The sequence below is a fragment of the Acomys russatus genome, chromosome 9 (assembly GCF_903995435.1).
Source record: "Acomys russatus chromosome 9, mAcoRus1.1, whole genome shotgun sequence".
NCBI lineage: Eukaryota > Metazoa > Chordata > Mammalia > Rodentia > Muridae > Acomys > Acomys russatus.
Window position 1 is genome coordinate 7,610,027 of NC_067145.1, and position 14,770 is coordinate 7,624,796.

General features: G+C 45.7%; 1 protein-coding gene across 5 annotated transcripts in view; it reads right to left on the bottom strand.

Annotated features, from left to right (window-relative positions):
* The window catches only part of Npr3 (natriuretic peptide receptor 3), a 63,134-nt gene extending 50,530 nt beyond the window's left edge, over nucleotides 1-12,604 (bottom strand). The window contains exons 1-2 of one of the 5 annotated variants that reach the window (XM_051150972.1): nucleotides 10,157-10,958; nucleotides 539-661 (exon numbers count right to left, since the gene is read on the bottom strand). In XM_051150972.1, the coding sequence (XP_051006929.1) occupies nucleotides 539-661; nucleotides 10,157-10,910 (877 nt within the window). In that variant the 5' untranslated portion in view covers nucleotides 10,911-10,958. Of the gene's footprint in view, nucleotides 1-538; nucleotides 662-9,035; nucleotides 9,058-10,156; nucleotides 10,959-11,964; nucleotides 12,345-12,415 lie in introns of those variants that run through there. The other 4 variants (XM_051150971.1, XM_051150974.1, XM_051150973.1 and 1 more) reach the window with 4 other exon arrangements.
* Nucleotides 12,605-14,770: the final 2,166 nt, after the last annotated feature.

Below are 14,770 nucleotides of genomic sequence, written 5' to 3' on the forward strand. Positions count from 1 at the left end.
AGGAAGTTAGGAACAAAGATGTTCAAGTGCTTTTACCTCAACTTGCAGTGATTTTATTCCATATTACAGCCTATAAGAAACATATGTATAATATGAAAAATATTATATAATATACACAGACTATTATATTACTAAAAGTTTTATGAAGCAATACATATGTTAACTATGGCACACCTTGGCATATTCTATAACATTATGTTTTAATCTGTTCTTGCTACCTAATTAAATTATTCTGTCCATCTACCATGAGGAGGACATTTGATGCCTGCATGTAAGCTCCTGTAGAGTCTCGAACGGGCTATATCGCCCCCCATGGAAGTTCCTTGACACCTTTTGCTCCCACTAGGCTCTCAGAAAAGATGAAAAGCTTGAGAAGCTATGAGCCATTGTGGAAATGCTCAGAATGAGAAACGTCCAAAATCAAATATGGCTCCCTACGGAACTGAACTTCCATGTGAGGACCTCAGTAAAGCTTTGGATTCTTTCTTGCTCCTCTTTCTGACACTTTGACAGGAATGGAGAAATTGGAAGCACTCACCATAGGAAGAACTATTGAAGAGTTCAATGTTGAAGAAGGCATAGTCTCCACTGGTCATGCCATGTCTGTGCACCGCCAACATGATGCTCCGAATGGTGTCACCACTGGCACACATGATCACCACTGCAGAGAGAAATAAAATGTGAGTCACCCAAACACAGCTGGCCGAAAGCAGGCCAAAAAGAGGCAGAATGGGCAATTTATATAGTCTTGAATATCTCCTCATAAACTACCTAACCCATGGCCACCCACTTAACCACAGAAGGTACACTTCCAGATCCCATAGGAATCCCAAAAGTTAGGTAGAAAAACATACTATGCTTTTTCCTAAATATACATACCTATGATAAAACTTAACTTCTAAGTTAGACACTGTGACATATTAACAACAGTAACTAATAATAAATTAGAACAATTATAACTATACTACAGCAAAAGTAACTTGAAACATAAATTGTTTGCTTGCAGAAATTTTCTTTAAAATTTTCAAACCACAGTTGGCTATAGGTAGCTAAATCCTAAGATGGAATCATAGATGAGAGGAACAAAGGTAAATGTACAATAATTTTATGTATTAGAGAAACAGCAAGTAGCACCATAACCAAGTGAGAGGAGCCAACAATACGGACACAATAGCCTCCTGACAGAACACAGAGAAGACCAGAAATTATACAAAAAAGGCAAAGTGTATCTGGTCAGGAGGAAGCAGCTACAAAGCCAGGCTCATAAAACATACTAAACTACAAGAAACAAGAGAAAACTAAGAGTAATATGTGCTTTTGATTTTCCACGTTCTATCAGTTTGTAATCACATTATCAAATATAAGAGGCTTTAAGCAGCTTTAAGAGATTGTTGCCCATGACCTAAGGCTGACACCTGCTAGAGTGAGATGGGGGAACTTGTCTACTGTCCAGCCAATCCGATGGTTCTTATCTCAGAGGTCCCATGACCAGGAGAACTGTATTTCCCCCTTATACAGAACATGAGGAGAGCCACAAAAGCCTGCATGCTGTAAATGGCCTTATCACGATGCACCCCAATCCTCTGAGATGTGAGTGCTGTTTGCAAAAGTATGGCTGCTGAAAGACACAACACAAATTGCAGACTGTGCCTGAACATCCTTGGCATCCTGCATGAAGAGCTTGGCTTCTGTTGATATGTCATTTACTACCCACATTAGCTCAGGGTCAGGCTATGACTGACATTTTAGCCAGGGAAAGGCCTCACGCACAGGCTAACAGGATTAGAATACATGGCTTTGATACAATACAAAACTCCTGAAGCCCACAATTGTGAGCGTAAATGTTGTTTCTTTTGTAAATATAATTACATATTTGGAATTTGTTAAAAATCCCAAGATGTCTCAATAAAGAAGCTCACAAAAGAAATCCCTAATTACTGACTTGCACCCTCACTTTAGATCAAACCCCTTAGATGGAAAAACCACAGTGAAGGTATCTCATAAAATAGCTAATAAGAGTTAAGGCTGGGTAAGTTTGAAGAGCATGGGTTCCAAGAGTGGGCCTCTCTAGAGGGATCCATGGAGCTCTGACTGGCTGTCTACTAAGCAACCCTTATCAACTTCCATCAACTGTTTAGAGTTTAGTGTCTCTCAGTAGCCACATGTAGAAACTGGTTTTGCTGGCACATTGGGCACATAGCCTACATGGCATTTATAAATAGACTGTTAGACCTGCTGATTGCTCAAGTTCCGTGGGGCCCCAGAATGATCATGAATTGTGTCAGTGTGGCCTGTATCTAGGCAAGCTAAGACGGGAGCGAAATTACAAGCAATAGGAGGCTACAGAGGAGGAAACGTGGGTCAGAGAAGCTGGTGGGACAATTCAAGTGTCCAAAAGCACCAGTGTTGACCCTAACCATCTTTTTGAGAGCTATACCTAGCCTGGGATAAAACAGACCATGCCCTGAGGCCGGAGACCTAGCATCCCTAAGTCCTGGGCAGACTCTGGCTCTCATGGGGCTTCTACTTTTATGTTCCTTCTTCGCCTCTTTACTCCTCCCCTTATTTCTACCCTGGCTTCTGATGAACTTTTCTTGGAGTTACTACCCATTTGTGACTGAGAAATCATGCCAGACGGTAGCATTGTCATTCTTTTTCAGTCTGGCCTATTTTGGATCAACTATACAATTTACTCCCAAATGTTTCTCTCAAATAATCCAAATCCATAACACACACCACCATCTATTTTCAGTTCAAGCAGAAACAAGAATTTAATCTCTCCAGCAAAGCACTTTAGAAGGAAGAACCCTTGCTTTTTATGGTGTTCCTCAACCTGCTAGCGTTGTCTCATTCGCACCTGTGGGTACTTTCAGCAAACTTCCTTCTATACAATTTGTCAAAAGGACTGAATTGTTCTCATTCTGAGATAGTTTTCTGTCATTACTCATATTTTATCATTTTATACAGTAACTAAATTACATAGTTAATAAACACAAGTGGTAGAAGATTAAGTACCACTTAAGAAGTGCGTGAAAATGTATAGAGGTGTGTGTCACACTCAGGCCTCCTGACAATAGGTGATATTTACAGAGACACAGGGTCTGCCATTCTGACTGCACCAATGGAGGGGGGGTCGATGCAGACAGCTTTTGTTGTATCGATTTGTATTTCAATACATAAATATCAACTTTTTTGAGACAGCATCTCTCTGTGTAAGCCTGTTCTATCCTAGAACTTGCTATGTGGAACAGGCTGAAAAAGTCTGTAAATCACAGAAATCTAACAGCCTCTGCCTTCCAAGGGCTGGGGTTAAAGGCATGTGCCACCAAGCCTGGCTTTAATACATAGCTCTTTCTTTGAGATCAAAATACTGAACTTCAAATGGAAAGGACAAGGGCATGATTGCTGTGCGCCTCTTAGTGGCCTTTTGTTCAACTTGTCCCACTTTAACTTGTGATATTAGGTGTCATCCTTCCCCAGCTCGGTGCCACACTGTCCCCCATAAGTGGCTTCTCATTATTGCAGCATATTCTTGTCATCAAAGGGGTCAAGTGCACAGAAATGGCTTAATGCTAATTAAGAGAGATAATCACACTCTAAGTGGTGCCCATACACATATATTAGGGGATTTCCATTCAAACAATGGGTTAGCAGGCCTCTTCTCTCAAGGAGCTTTCATTTGTCCTCCCTGTAGTCCCAAGAAGAGGGAAAGGGATGAATTACATTACTGATGAGTCTGGAAGCTCAGGCAAGGTATGCTGGGCTCTTTCTCCTTCTTTTAGATATCTCTAATTGTGCATGGCACACTTTGTAGGCTACAGTCAAGTAGGTTAAAGGTGGCTCTTGGCAAGGGACCTTCCAGTAAGAGACACTGTCTATGGTTTGTGGCTGTCTCTATCTGCCTCTGAAAGCAGCTGATGGTAAGTAGACCTTTATGGCAGCATTTTTAAATGCATGTCCTCTAACCACTTTTAAAGCAATGATAAAAAAGACGCTTTCCACATTCTCCGTCTGACTCTTAACACCCGTGTTCTGCGAAGGTCTGAACTTAGACAGACACAGGAAAAGCTACTGCATGGAGGCAGAGCAGAGTGAGTCACATGCTGCATACTGAAAGCGTGATCGCAGGAGCTGGCGAGTTGGCTCAGTGGTTAAGAGTACTTCTTGTTATTGCAAAAGACCTGGGTTCGACTCCCAGCACCCACATGGAGGCTCATCACCTCCTCCGGCACCGGGTCATCAGGCACACATGTGATAGAAAGACATACATCCAGGCAAAACACCATGTACGTAAAATAACAAAAATAAATCTAAAAAATTAATGTATTAGTAATTCTGGAGAGCAGCCAAAAGAAATCCCTAAAGGGCATTTTTCTTAGAGGGCAAAAAGTAGGAGACAAGGAATATAGAGAATTAGTCAGATGCTCTAAAGATCAAGTTAAAAATATACAGTAAGAATGGAAGGAATAAAAGCATCAAAGATATAATTTAAGAAATGTTCTTAGAGTTAAAAGATATCAGTTTCTGAGAAAAGGGGGCCTACCAAGGCACACAGCGAAATACTGACAGCAACGAGCACTGTGATGAAGTGCTGACATATTGAGAGCAAAAAGAAGATTCTAAAATTGAGGGGGGCTGATAATAAGCACTAATTTCAGAATAAATCAATTCAAACTAACAGCAACTTCAGAGCCTAGAAGCCAATGGAGTAATGCTATCAAATTCTGAGGCGGAAAATTACATATAGCAGGGAATTCTGTGTAGACTTGTACAGCTAAATAAATTTTCAGTGGAAATGTCACAAAATGTGTCTCTCACTCAGGCTGGCCTTTGTGAGAAGCTCCTGGAGGATGTGGTTTACCAAGACAAAATCATCAGTCAAGAAAGGAAGGCACGTGAGAAAGTCATATCCCACTCTCCACTCCACTGTGGAGAATGTTCTGACCATTGGCTAGATCTGGGTAGGGGTTTAAAGTTTACCGCCTGTATTGTCCTTGGCTGGTGCCTTAGTTTGAGCAGGACCCCTGGCCCCAAATCTGCCTATCATAATGTCCTACTTGTAGGTTTCTAGGACCCTCTGGATCCTTCTACTTTGCTATTCTCCCATGCTTCTCTCATTTAGAGTCCCATTAGGATGTCCTCCCCTCTGTCCCAGTTTCCTGGTAAGTGAAGGCTTTCGTGGGACATGCCCCTTGGGCTAGTATGCAGATATAAGTGAGTATATACCATTTGATTCTTTCTGCTTCTGGGTTAACTCACTCATTATGATCATTTCTAACTCCATTTGACCACGTCCCCTGGAGGGGGAGACCCGGTGGCACTCAGAGGAAGGACAGCAGGTTGCCAAGAAGAGACTTGATACCCTATGAGCATATACAGGGGGAGGAAATCCCCCTCAGTCACAGTCATAGGGGAGGGGAATAATGGGAAAATGGGGACGGGGGAGGGAAGAATGGGGGATACAAGGGATGGGATAAACATTGAGATCTAACAAGAATAAATTAATTTTTAAAAATCTTTTTAAAAATTAAAAAAAAAAAGGAAGGAAGGAAGGAAGACACACGGGGACCAGGCTCAAAATGACAGGTGATGGAAGTCTTGGGAAAACTAAATAAGGGGCTCAGGATATAATGGTAGAAAACAACTGTGCTCAAACAGCTCAGGAGCTTCAAATAGAGAATTTACAGATGATTTTATCAGTCACTCTATAGAAGACTAAACAAACAAAAGGGACAAAATACACACACACATACACACACACACACACACACACACACACGCACACGCGCGCACACTGGGTCAACTGTGAACAGCATTTAGAAGGTAACATGAATATCAATACTGAGCTAAGCAAAAATGTTGACTGATCATATGGGAGGATGAATGGGAGGAACCACCCACATGTGTAGTTAGCACACGGCAGAGGAGAACTCAACCATCTTCCCACTAGCATTCCAAGACATAAACCCTAAAACTGAAAAAAATATTCAAGAGTAGAATAGTATTTGCCATTCTAAAGGCAAATTGCTATGGGGCATCTACGGGAGTCAGAGACCATGCCTCTGGTACATCTGAAACAAGCAGTAGGGCACCAGAGACAGTTGTTCTAGATATGTCCTTTTCTGACCTAACTTGGATAAAAATGAAAACCTAATTTCCTTCAAAATCAGGTGTCTCTGTTTCCACACTGCATAGTAATGGATAACATTTACAAAATACACATCAACGCCCTTATTTCTGCTATCTGAGGCTTGAGCCACTCCAAAGATCCTTGTAATTTTTACGCTGTGGACTGTGGCACTTTTCTTTCCTGGTATTGTATGCTAGGTAGATTTATGAAAGTTCTTTGCTTAAAAATTCTGCTGACAAATGATTTGGCCATTTACATCAGACTACTAAAAATAAGTTGTTCTTGTATTCACTAAGTGTTTCTATCTCTGCGGTCATTATCCAGACCCAAATACATAACAAAGAAATAACTAAATGAATAAAACTAGTTCCCATACAAAACCATTTGTGTGTAGATTACTTCCGGTTCTGCATCTTAGAAGGAATATAAAGGAAACACCTGAGACCTTTCACTGCTTAACAATGTCTGCCTGTCCTTTTTTTATACTAAGTATGGTTTCATGTGATGTATCAAGGCCAGTAGCCAGCTATATAAATGAATCCAGTACTCAATACAAAGCATCTGTTGTCTATTTGTCTGTACTTGGAGACAGGGCATATTCTATAGCCCAGGTTGGCCTTGAATTCCTTTGTCTCAGCTTCCTGAATGCTGAGAATACACTATACCCATCTAGGATTGTATGTATGTATGTATGTGTGTGTGTGTGTGTGTGTGTGTATTTCTGCCACTGACATCTATTTTCCAAAGTGTTTTTAGACTATCCTTGGTACCTGAAGAAATAGACCAATCCTCATTGTAAATGGCTAGCAGACTTAGCCACCAGCCTAAGGAGTCATCTTGTCCAATTTTCATTGGAATTTCTGGGGGAAAATGATAATAATGTCTCCATTACTACTCAGGGTTTTATCTGGTATTAAGCACAGAAACCTTATGAAAAGGCTTGAATGTTCAAAATGCACTATCCAGTGTTCTCTTACACACACACACACACACACACACACACACACACACACACACACACACGCCTTGTGATAAAATGCTGTATGGCCAAACAGCCCCTTGTGAAATCCGTCTACTGCAACTGGCTCTTGAGAAACGCTCTATCACCCTCATGCCTGGAGTTGACATTGACCCTGTGCCATCGCCTTTGCCACTAAAAAGCATACTATAAAACCACTCACTGTAATAAATCGCACATGCTTAAGCATATGCATTTGAATTATATAGACTTTTTTAAGTTTTTCAATTATTGACTTAGATGGCAAACCCATCTAAGATAAGAATACTTTGGGGTTTTGTGGGATATCTGTTTGTTTAGTTTTCCTTTCTAAAAGGCATCGTGTAGCCAAAAGCAATTTTAGTCACATTATTATTATTATCATTATTATTATTATTATTATTATTATTATTATTATTATTATTATTATTATTATTGAGATGGCCACAGGTCACTTTGTACCAGTGAAGATATCCAGATCTCCATAATTTAATCCTAAAGTTGAAAATGTTCTTTCCAAAAGAGAGTGTGGAAAGGGCCTCTCTAAAGCACGCTCTGGCTCAGAAGGACAGAAGACACTCTGGGGCAGAAATACTGTCAGTTACATTTTTACACTTGGATGAATACAACCCCAGATCAGAATGCTCAGCAAGGGCCTTGTTTCACAGAAGCTACAGGTCCCAGGCTCAGTGCCTTGCAAGGCGGAGGTTGTATCCCGAGCTGTGTGTTTCACAAACTCAAGTTCTCCTCAGGACATGGCTTCTCCTTATAGGTGAAGGAGACTGTCAGCAAATATAAAGCAACGCCCACCACACGGGCCTGATACTGTTCCAGAAGATTCTGGTGGCTTTAGCCCATCAAACCCTTCCAGCATCCCCCAAGATGTGGCTGTTGCAGAACAGGCTGGGGTTCAGCTTAACAGCCCAGGATCCTGCCGGCCACCGCGTGGCAGAGCCACAAACTCCACTGAAACCACACACTAAACTCCAACTGCTGAACATCTTGACTGCCCCGTGGAAATGGAGATTCGGGTCTACAGAAAGTAGACCCTGAAAGCTCACAACTTTCTCTACAAAGAGTAAGACACTGAGAGGAGGCAGCCTGGGAAAGAAACTGTTCTCATTTATAGTTCAGAAAATCTGCCCTATCACTGTTGGACTCAAATTTTAGAGAAAGAATCGTGAGATCATAACATTTTCACCTGTAAAATACACACACTGGTCTAGCAAGCTTTTACCGCTAAATTGAACGGGTCTGAGTACATCTACAAAGTTTGGTGTATTTAAAAATAACAATGCGGGCAGAACACAGGCTGGAGTCCTTTTAAACCACCACACAGCCGATCAGCGCCTGAGCCCACTATCACTGCGGCCTGGCCTATGTAGACTCCAAGAGCACAGTGCGCCTCAGAGGCCCCACAGCAAGACACTTTATCCTAGGCTACTGTGCCAAGGTCACTGCCTCACTGGGTTCAACAGGTTTGCAAACCTTGGACCTAGTCAGGAGAGGGGACACACCCCCTTCCCAGCCTGTCTTGGGAAGTCTCCAGTTTTTTAGTTCAGGCTCTGGGAGCCTAGAGCTGAAGAAATGCCAGTACCCAGCAAAAGGCTGCAGTAGCTTAACTACTGAGAATAGAAAAAAGTAGACCCGAGTTTCTCTCCCAGCAGGGGCAAATCTGCCACCACCACAGGGCAGAACTTTGCTTTTACTTAACCAACGCCCCTGTCTGCGCTCCCAACAGTGATTCTGCACAAGCAGCCTGGAGTTCTTATGGTTGAAACGTGTCCTGTCTGCACTGTCTTCAACACTTCTTCGCTCTACAGGGCGCGCTCACTACAGTTCAGAGTGGCCAAATTGGAGGGGGGGCAGCTGTGACGCCGCCCTTGAAGCTTTCTCTGTCCACCTCACCTGTTCTGAGGCTGCAAGCTTCTTGCTATGCTGTTCCGCAACAGTCAGACCTGGCATTCAAACTGCGGACAGGCTAGACTTGGCTTGGCTTCCCCTAAGTCTCACCCGGCTAGCACCCCCCCCCCCCGGCATCCGCAGCTTTGCAAGGACGGGGGTGGGGGTAGTGGGGGGGGGGGACGGGAGAAAGACAATACCCCGGACATTCCGGGCGCCTGCGCACCAAGAGGAAGCAGAGGCGGGATTTCTCGAATGTTGCGAACCCCAACCGGGACCTCCGGACGCACTGCAGTATTCGGGGATTCCTGCTCCTTCATCTACGCTAAGGAAATCTGGACAGCAGCGGGGATTCGCACGCTCCCTGTAGCCCTGGTCACAGTTCCCAGTATTGAGCTGTCTAGTTTTCCTCTTGTTCCAAACCCTCAGCGATCTGGGGAGAAAGAGCTGGGTAGGGGACCGGTGGGGAGGAGATTCCGCGCTCTCTCCTCCAGCGCGCGCGCTCTAGCCAAGCCCAACTCTGCGCGCTTTCTGAGGCTGCGAAGCCCAATGCGCCCGGAGGGGAAGTGAGTGTCGCCTGAGTTCAGACGCACTTTGGTGGAAACTACAGACGCTTGTTTAAAAGAGACTAGAGGGAGCACGGACGGAATTGGAAGAATAACACAAGAGCTTTTAAGAGACCTGGGGTCTGTAGAAAGAGCAGCCAGGGAAGCCAGGAGACCCCCCAGTTAGTCAAACTGAGCGCGGGTCCACAGACGCTGTGGCCATACCAGGGGGCGCGCGACAGCATTGGACAGGGTAACAAATTCCTGGAACCCCGGAGCTGTCGAAGAGGAAAATCCCTTGGTGTTTGTTAACACCTGTCATACCTGAGACTACATTATCGGTCGACTCAAACGTCCCCTCCACTGACCAGGTCCACCTCCCCGGGATTCTGTAGGCATACCCCTTCCACCTCCATGGATTATCCTCAACCCGCCCATGGGTCAGGCAGCTCACACCTGAACAAGTCCCGTGCGCACCCTCCATGGGTCCTCGGGTTGCGGGAGAGGGTGAGGTCCTTAGAAGACTGAATTGGTGGGGTCTTGGGGGGAGTCACCAAGGGCCCCGGTCTCTCTCCTGCTCACCTCGCTCACTGCTCTGGATATAGCGCACTATGTCGTCCAGGTCCAAGTCTTTGGTCTCGTCGAAATTGTAGGCAGACGTATGCAAACCCTCCTCCTGGAAAACTTCGTGGACCCCCTCCAGGGTAAAATAGCAGTTCCTCTCAAGTTTGTCGTCGCTGTAGACTAATGCGGCTCGGCTCCAGTGGTGGTGGCGAAACAGGGCGAGCATCATCTCGCCCATCTTGGCGTAGGCAGGCGCCACGCGCGTGAGGTGCGAGTACTCCGTATCTTTGTGCTGGAAGCCAGCGGCCAGCGCTCCTGCAGACAGCATCGGCAGATCCCAGTGCGACGCCAGCCGGGCCACCGGCGCCGCCGCGTACTCGCACACGGGCCCCAGGATGAGGTCCGGTTTGGCGCCGCGCGCCGCCGCCACGCGGTCCACCAAACTGAAGAGCGCACGGTTGCCGCAGTCCGAGTCTTCGTAGGCCACCTGGAAGCGGGTGCCAGGCGGCAGCAGCTTCCTCTCGGTGCCGTTGCCCTCCACGGTACGCAGTGCGTACTCAATGGCCGGCTTTACCCGGGCCAGCGAAAACAAGTACGAATCGTCCTGGGGCAATAGCACAAGCACCTCGATCTTTTGAGCCGCCAGCGCCTCTCTCTCCCGGCGCCGGCTGCCTGGCCCTGTGTCCCCGCCGCCACTACTTGCGCCGCCTGCCAGCAGCTCCCGGGCCAGCAGTACGCACGCCGAGAAAGTGAGCAGCAGCAAGGACTGCATCGTGTTGCCAGCTAGCCCTCGCCCTGGCCACCGGCTTGCCCCTCTACCCCCCCACCCACCCTGCCTCTTTCCTCCCCACTCTTCTTTCCTCTGTCCCTGCGCCCCCTTGGGCGCTCCAAGAAAACAGAATATCCCCTTCAGTAATGAGCCAAAAGATAGAGAGGAAGACTCCTCTGCAATGTCCCTGGTTAGAAAGAAAGAAAGAAAGAAAGAAAGAAAGAAAGAAAGAAAGAAAGAAAGAAAGAAAGAAAGAAAGAAAGAAAGAAAGAAAGAAAGAAAGAAAGAAAGAAAGAGAAAAAAAGAAAAGTTCACCGAATGTAAACCTGTGCGTCTGCAATATACATATATACTTATTATAAATATATATATTCTTCCTCCCTTTGCACATAGGCTATTTGGCTTAGAGGTGGCTTCTTATTTGGGCGTAGCTAAGGTTGCGTTTGAAGGCGTTATTTGTAAAAGAAAAAAAAAGTTAGACTTGTCCAAGTGCTTGTAATTGACGGTGCACCTCCTTCGCGTTTGATCCCATTGATTCGCGCGGGTTTCTGGATCCATAGCCGGTGTTTAAATAGCGTGGCAGCGGCGGAGCGCGTTACCACACATGGCGCGCCGAGGCCGGGCTTGTTTCTGCAGCGGGTGGGGTGGGTGGGGGGGGGGAGGGGTGGGGGCTGGGCTGGGGGAGCCTCTCATTAGCATTCTTACATCAGGGCTCCTCCCCGCACCCCTGGCCTACTCGCCATTGCCTGGTCCCTAAGCCCCACTCCTTGCTGGTGCTTAGCTTTGGCCCAAAGCCTCAGCCGCCCACGTCTACACCCGAGGGAGCCCTCGCGGCGCAGCGCGACTCTAAGGTCCCCGCCTCTCCCTGGCTTCACTCTCTCCAGCCTCCAGCCTCCAGCTTTAAAAAAAAAAAAAAGTATATATGTTTGAAAGGGAAGAAATGCGCGCGCACATACACAAATACACACACACATACACACACGCTGCAAAAAGGGAGGGGTGGTTCTCCAAATTTGTGGCTTTGGTGCAAAACTCCATAGGTCTCACTCTTTCTCACCTCTTTTCTTGTTCCGGCCACATTCCGTCTGGGTGCACCCAGTCCTGTCCCGCACCTGACCTTTCTGGTCCCGGAGCAAGGTCAGGGAACGAGGAACAAGGTCCCAGTGCAGGAAGATTCATTTGCAGACCTGGTATGCCGATCTGGCCTGGGTGGTATCCGCACCCGACCTTCCGCCAGCCGGCGTGGGTCCCCTCCCTCCGGGCTATTAGGACACCCTAGAGTCACTGCGGCTTCAGAGTCACCGTGTTCCTGGGCGCAGACCCTCCGTGGGGTCACCAGAAAAGCGAAACTTGTTGCTTCCAATAGCGGGTAAATGATTCCGCTCCGAAAAGTGTCACGGAGCTTGAAAAGCAGCCTCCAAAGGTTCGGCTTGCTAAACTTGATAGCTAAAAGGCACTGCCCCACCCCCACTCGAAAAAAAAATCTTCTCGGGTGAATCCCTAAGCACCAAAGAGTAGTCTGCAAACCCCAGCGCTTCTGTTCCAGGATGCCCGATATTCTGGGATGCCCAGAAAGGTCCTGCCTGGGATCTCCAATCTTCCCACTGGTCACAGCTACCACGGTGATGCAGACGCAGAAACGCTTGTGGGGATGTCCCAAACTAGAGGCGGGCGCAGGACCGCGCAGCTGCGCAGGTCCAAGTGAACATGCACCCTCTTTTTATGGTCGCTCAGCCAAGACATTTGCGGTGGCAACAAGCTGTATTGAACAAGGTAGCTCTGACACTGAAGTCGCACAAACTAAAGTTAATTTAAAATGTTTTTTAAACGTTCTTTCATTTGGCTGGGCGTCGATGTGTGCACGAATTCTATCAGTCTTTAACTTACGCCCTCTTTCGGCAGAAACTTGCACGCGAATCTTCATCCGCTGCCCTGGGCTTTTTTCCTCCTTTAATAAGTAGGACTCATCTGTGGCTGTGAAATGGCAAGCTGAGGTGTCCGAGGACATGGCCAACAGGACTCTCTTTCCATCGCCTTTTCTAGCAGTGAAAATACAATTACGGATAACTTTTCATGGCGATATCAGCCCTTTAGATTTCAGTTCTGCACTGTGACCCCAAAACCTTCGCTATAAGTAGGAGCTTCTAAATCCTGGGTGAGCTTTTGTTTATTTACTTAGAGCTGCTAACCCGTGCCACAAGAGGCATCTATATAAATTTTAATTCTGAAGAGTATCCACGCACATTGGAAGCTCATAGTCAGCGCTTCACAGCAATTAAATCCTTCCTGAGCTATTGAGAGAGCAAACATTTGTTTATAGGCTCATAGTTATTTAAAAAAAAAAAAAAGACAACAGCTAAATCCTGGATACCAAGGGTCTTAGTGGATTTCAGCTGGTTGCCAGGAGACTTGAAGGACAGCGGTTTCCTATTACCGCCCGGTATGCCCTGTGTCTGGGGAACACCAGCCAACAGCGATATGATTCTGCAGCGTATGTGTGGGCTCACTAGAAGAGTCTGGGATTTCAGTGGCACCGGGTGTGGAGTGCTTCTCTGGCGCTGCCCAGCCTCGCCCTTGGGTCAACAGCAGGGCAGTGCGATTGCGTTATGGCTAGTGCCATAGCCCCCCTGCGGGTAGGAGGCCTTTGGGTAGGAGCGCTCAGCTTCCAGCCTCTTGCTAAAGAGCACAGACACGGGGAAACTGTGGGGAGACACAGAGTTACTGCCCGCCTGCAAATGAACAAAAGCTGGGATTTAAATTTCCCTGCGCAACCAAGCACGCGATTATTAACAGTAATACAAGCCTATGGGTTTGAGTGTTGGGAAAGTTTTGTTTCCTTCCCATTACCTTGGGCAATCAGCTGAGACTGTCACGTGTGACTATCATGTAGTTCTGCTGTCTAAGTCAGAAAAGATATCTCTTCTGTAGTTGAAGGACTGTGGCCCAAAGAGTGTACATAATACATTTAAATAGCTCTTTGTCCCTAGAAGATATTTTTTTAATGGGAAAGGTCACCTATAAAACGAGGTAAAACAGGGTTGGTAACCAAGCTGATTCCTACTGTAGTATTCTTTGTATCACACTTAGAGCTGGGCCTGATGGCACAATCCTGAAAGCCCAGCTACTTGGGGGGATATGAAAGGCCACCTGGGCTGCAGAGTGGTCCAAGACTAGCCTGGGTGATTTAATTCTGTAAGGTCCTATCACCAATAGAAGGTAAAAGAGAGATCTGGGCATGCAGCTCACTGAAGTACTTGTCTAAGATAAATTCAATGCAATGTAACACACACACACACAAACTGACATTTTTCCACACACAGTCACACACACTGACACACGTACACTCACACATACACACTACACACATCTTCACATTCACATACACTCACACATACAAACACACATGCCATCTTATATAGAATTATATAATACCACAAGGTAAGTATAACCTTTGTAACATTTTAATGATAAATGTTAGCAAAACATGAAAGAAAATGGATAAATATATTTAGCCTTGCATTCAGTTTTTAAATACTGTTTTTTTCGGCTCCTGTTTTCACATTCAGAGTTCAGGTTATCAGTTTCAATTGTCAAAAAAGACAAAGGAATAAAATTAGCTAGTTGAAAACCTACACCTGTTAATGCTGATAATATTACAGAAACACATACAATTTTTTTAACAGCACTTAGAAATGTTTTCATCAATACTGGAGAGCGATTTTGTTTCTAGTTCTGTGGAATGAAGTTTGTGTCCAAGAAAGACAACCATAAGGAGAAGCTACCAAGATTCTTTGAAACATAGTAAAAAAAAAAAAAAAAAAAAAATGGCTGGGGCATTTCCTCCACAACTCCTGCTCCCCAGA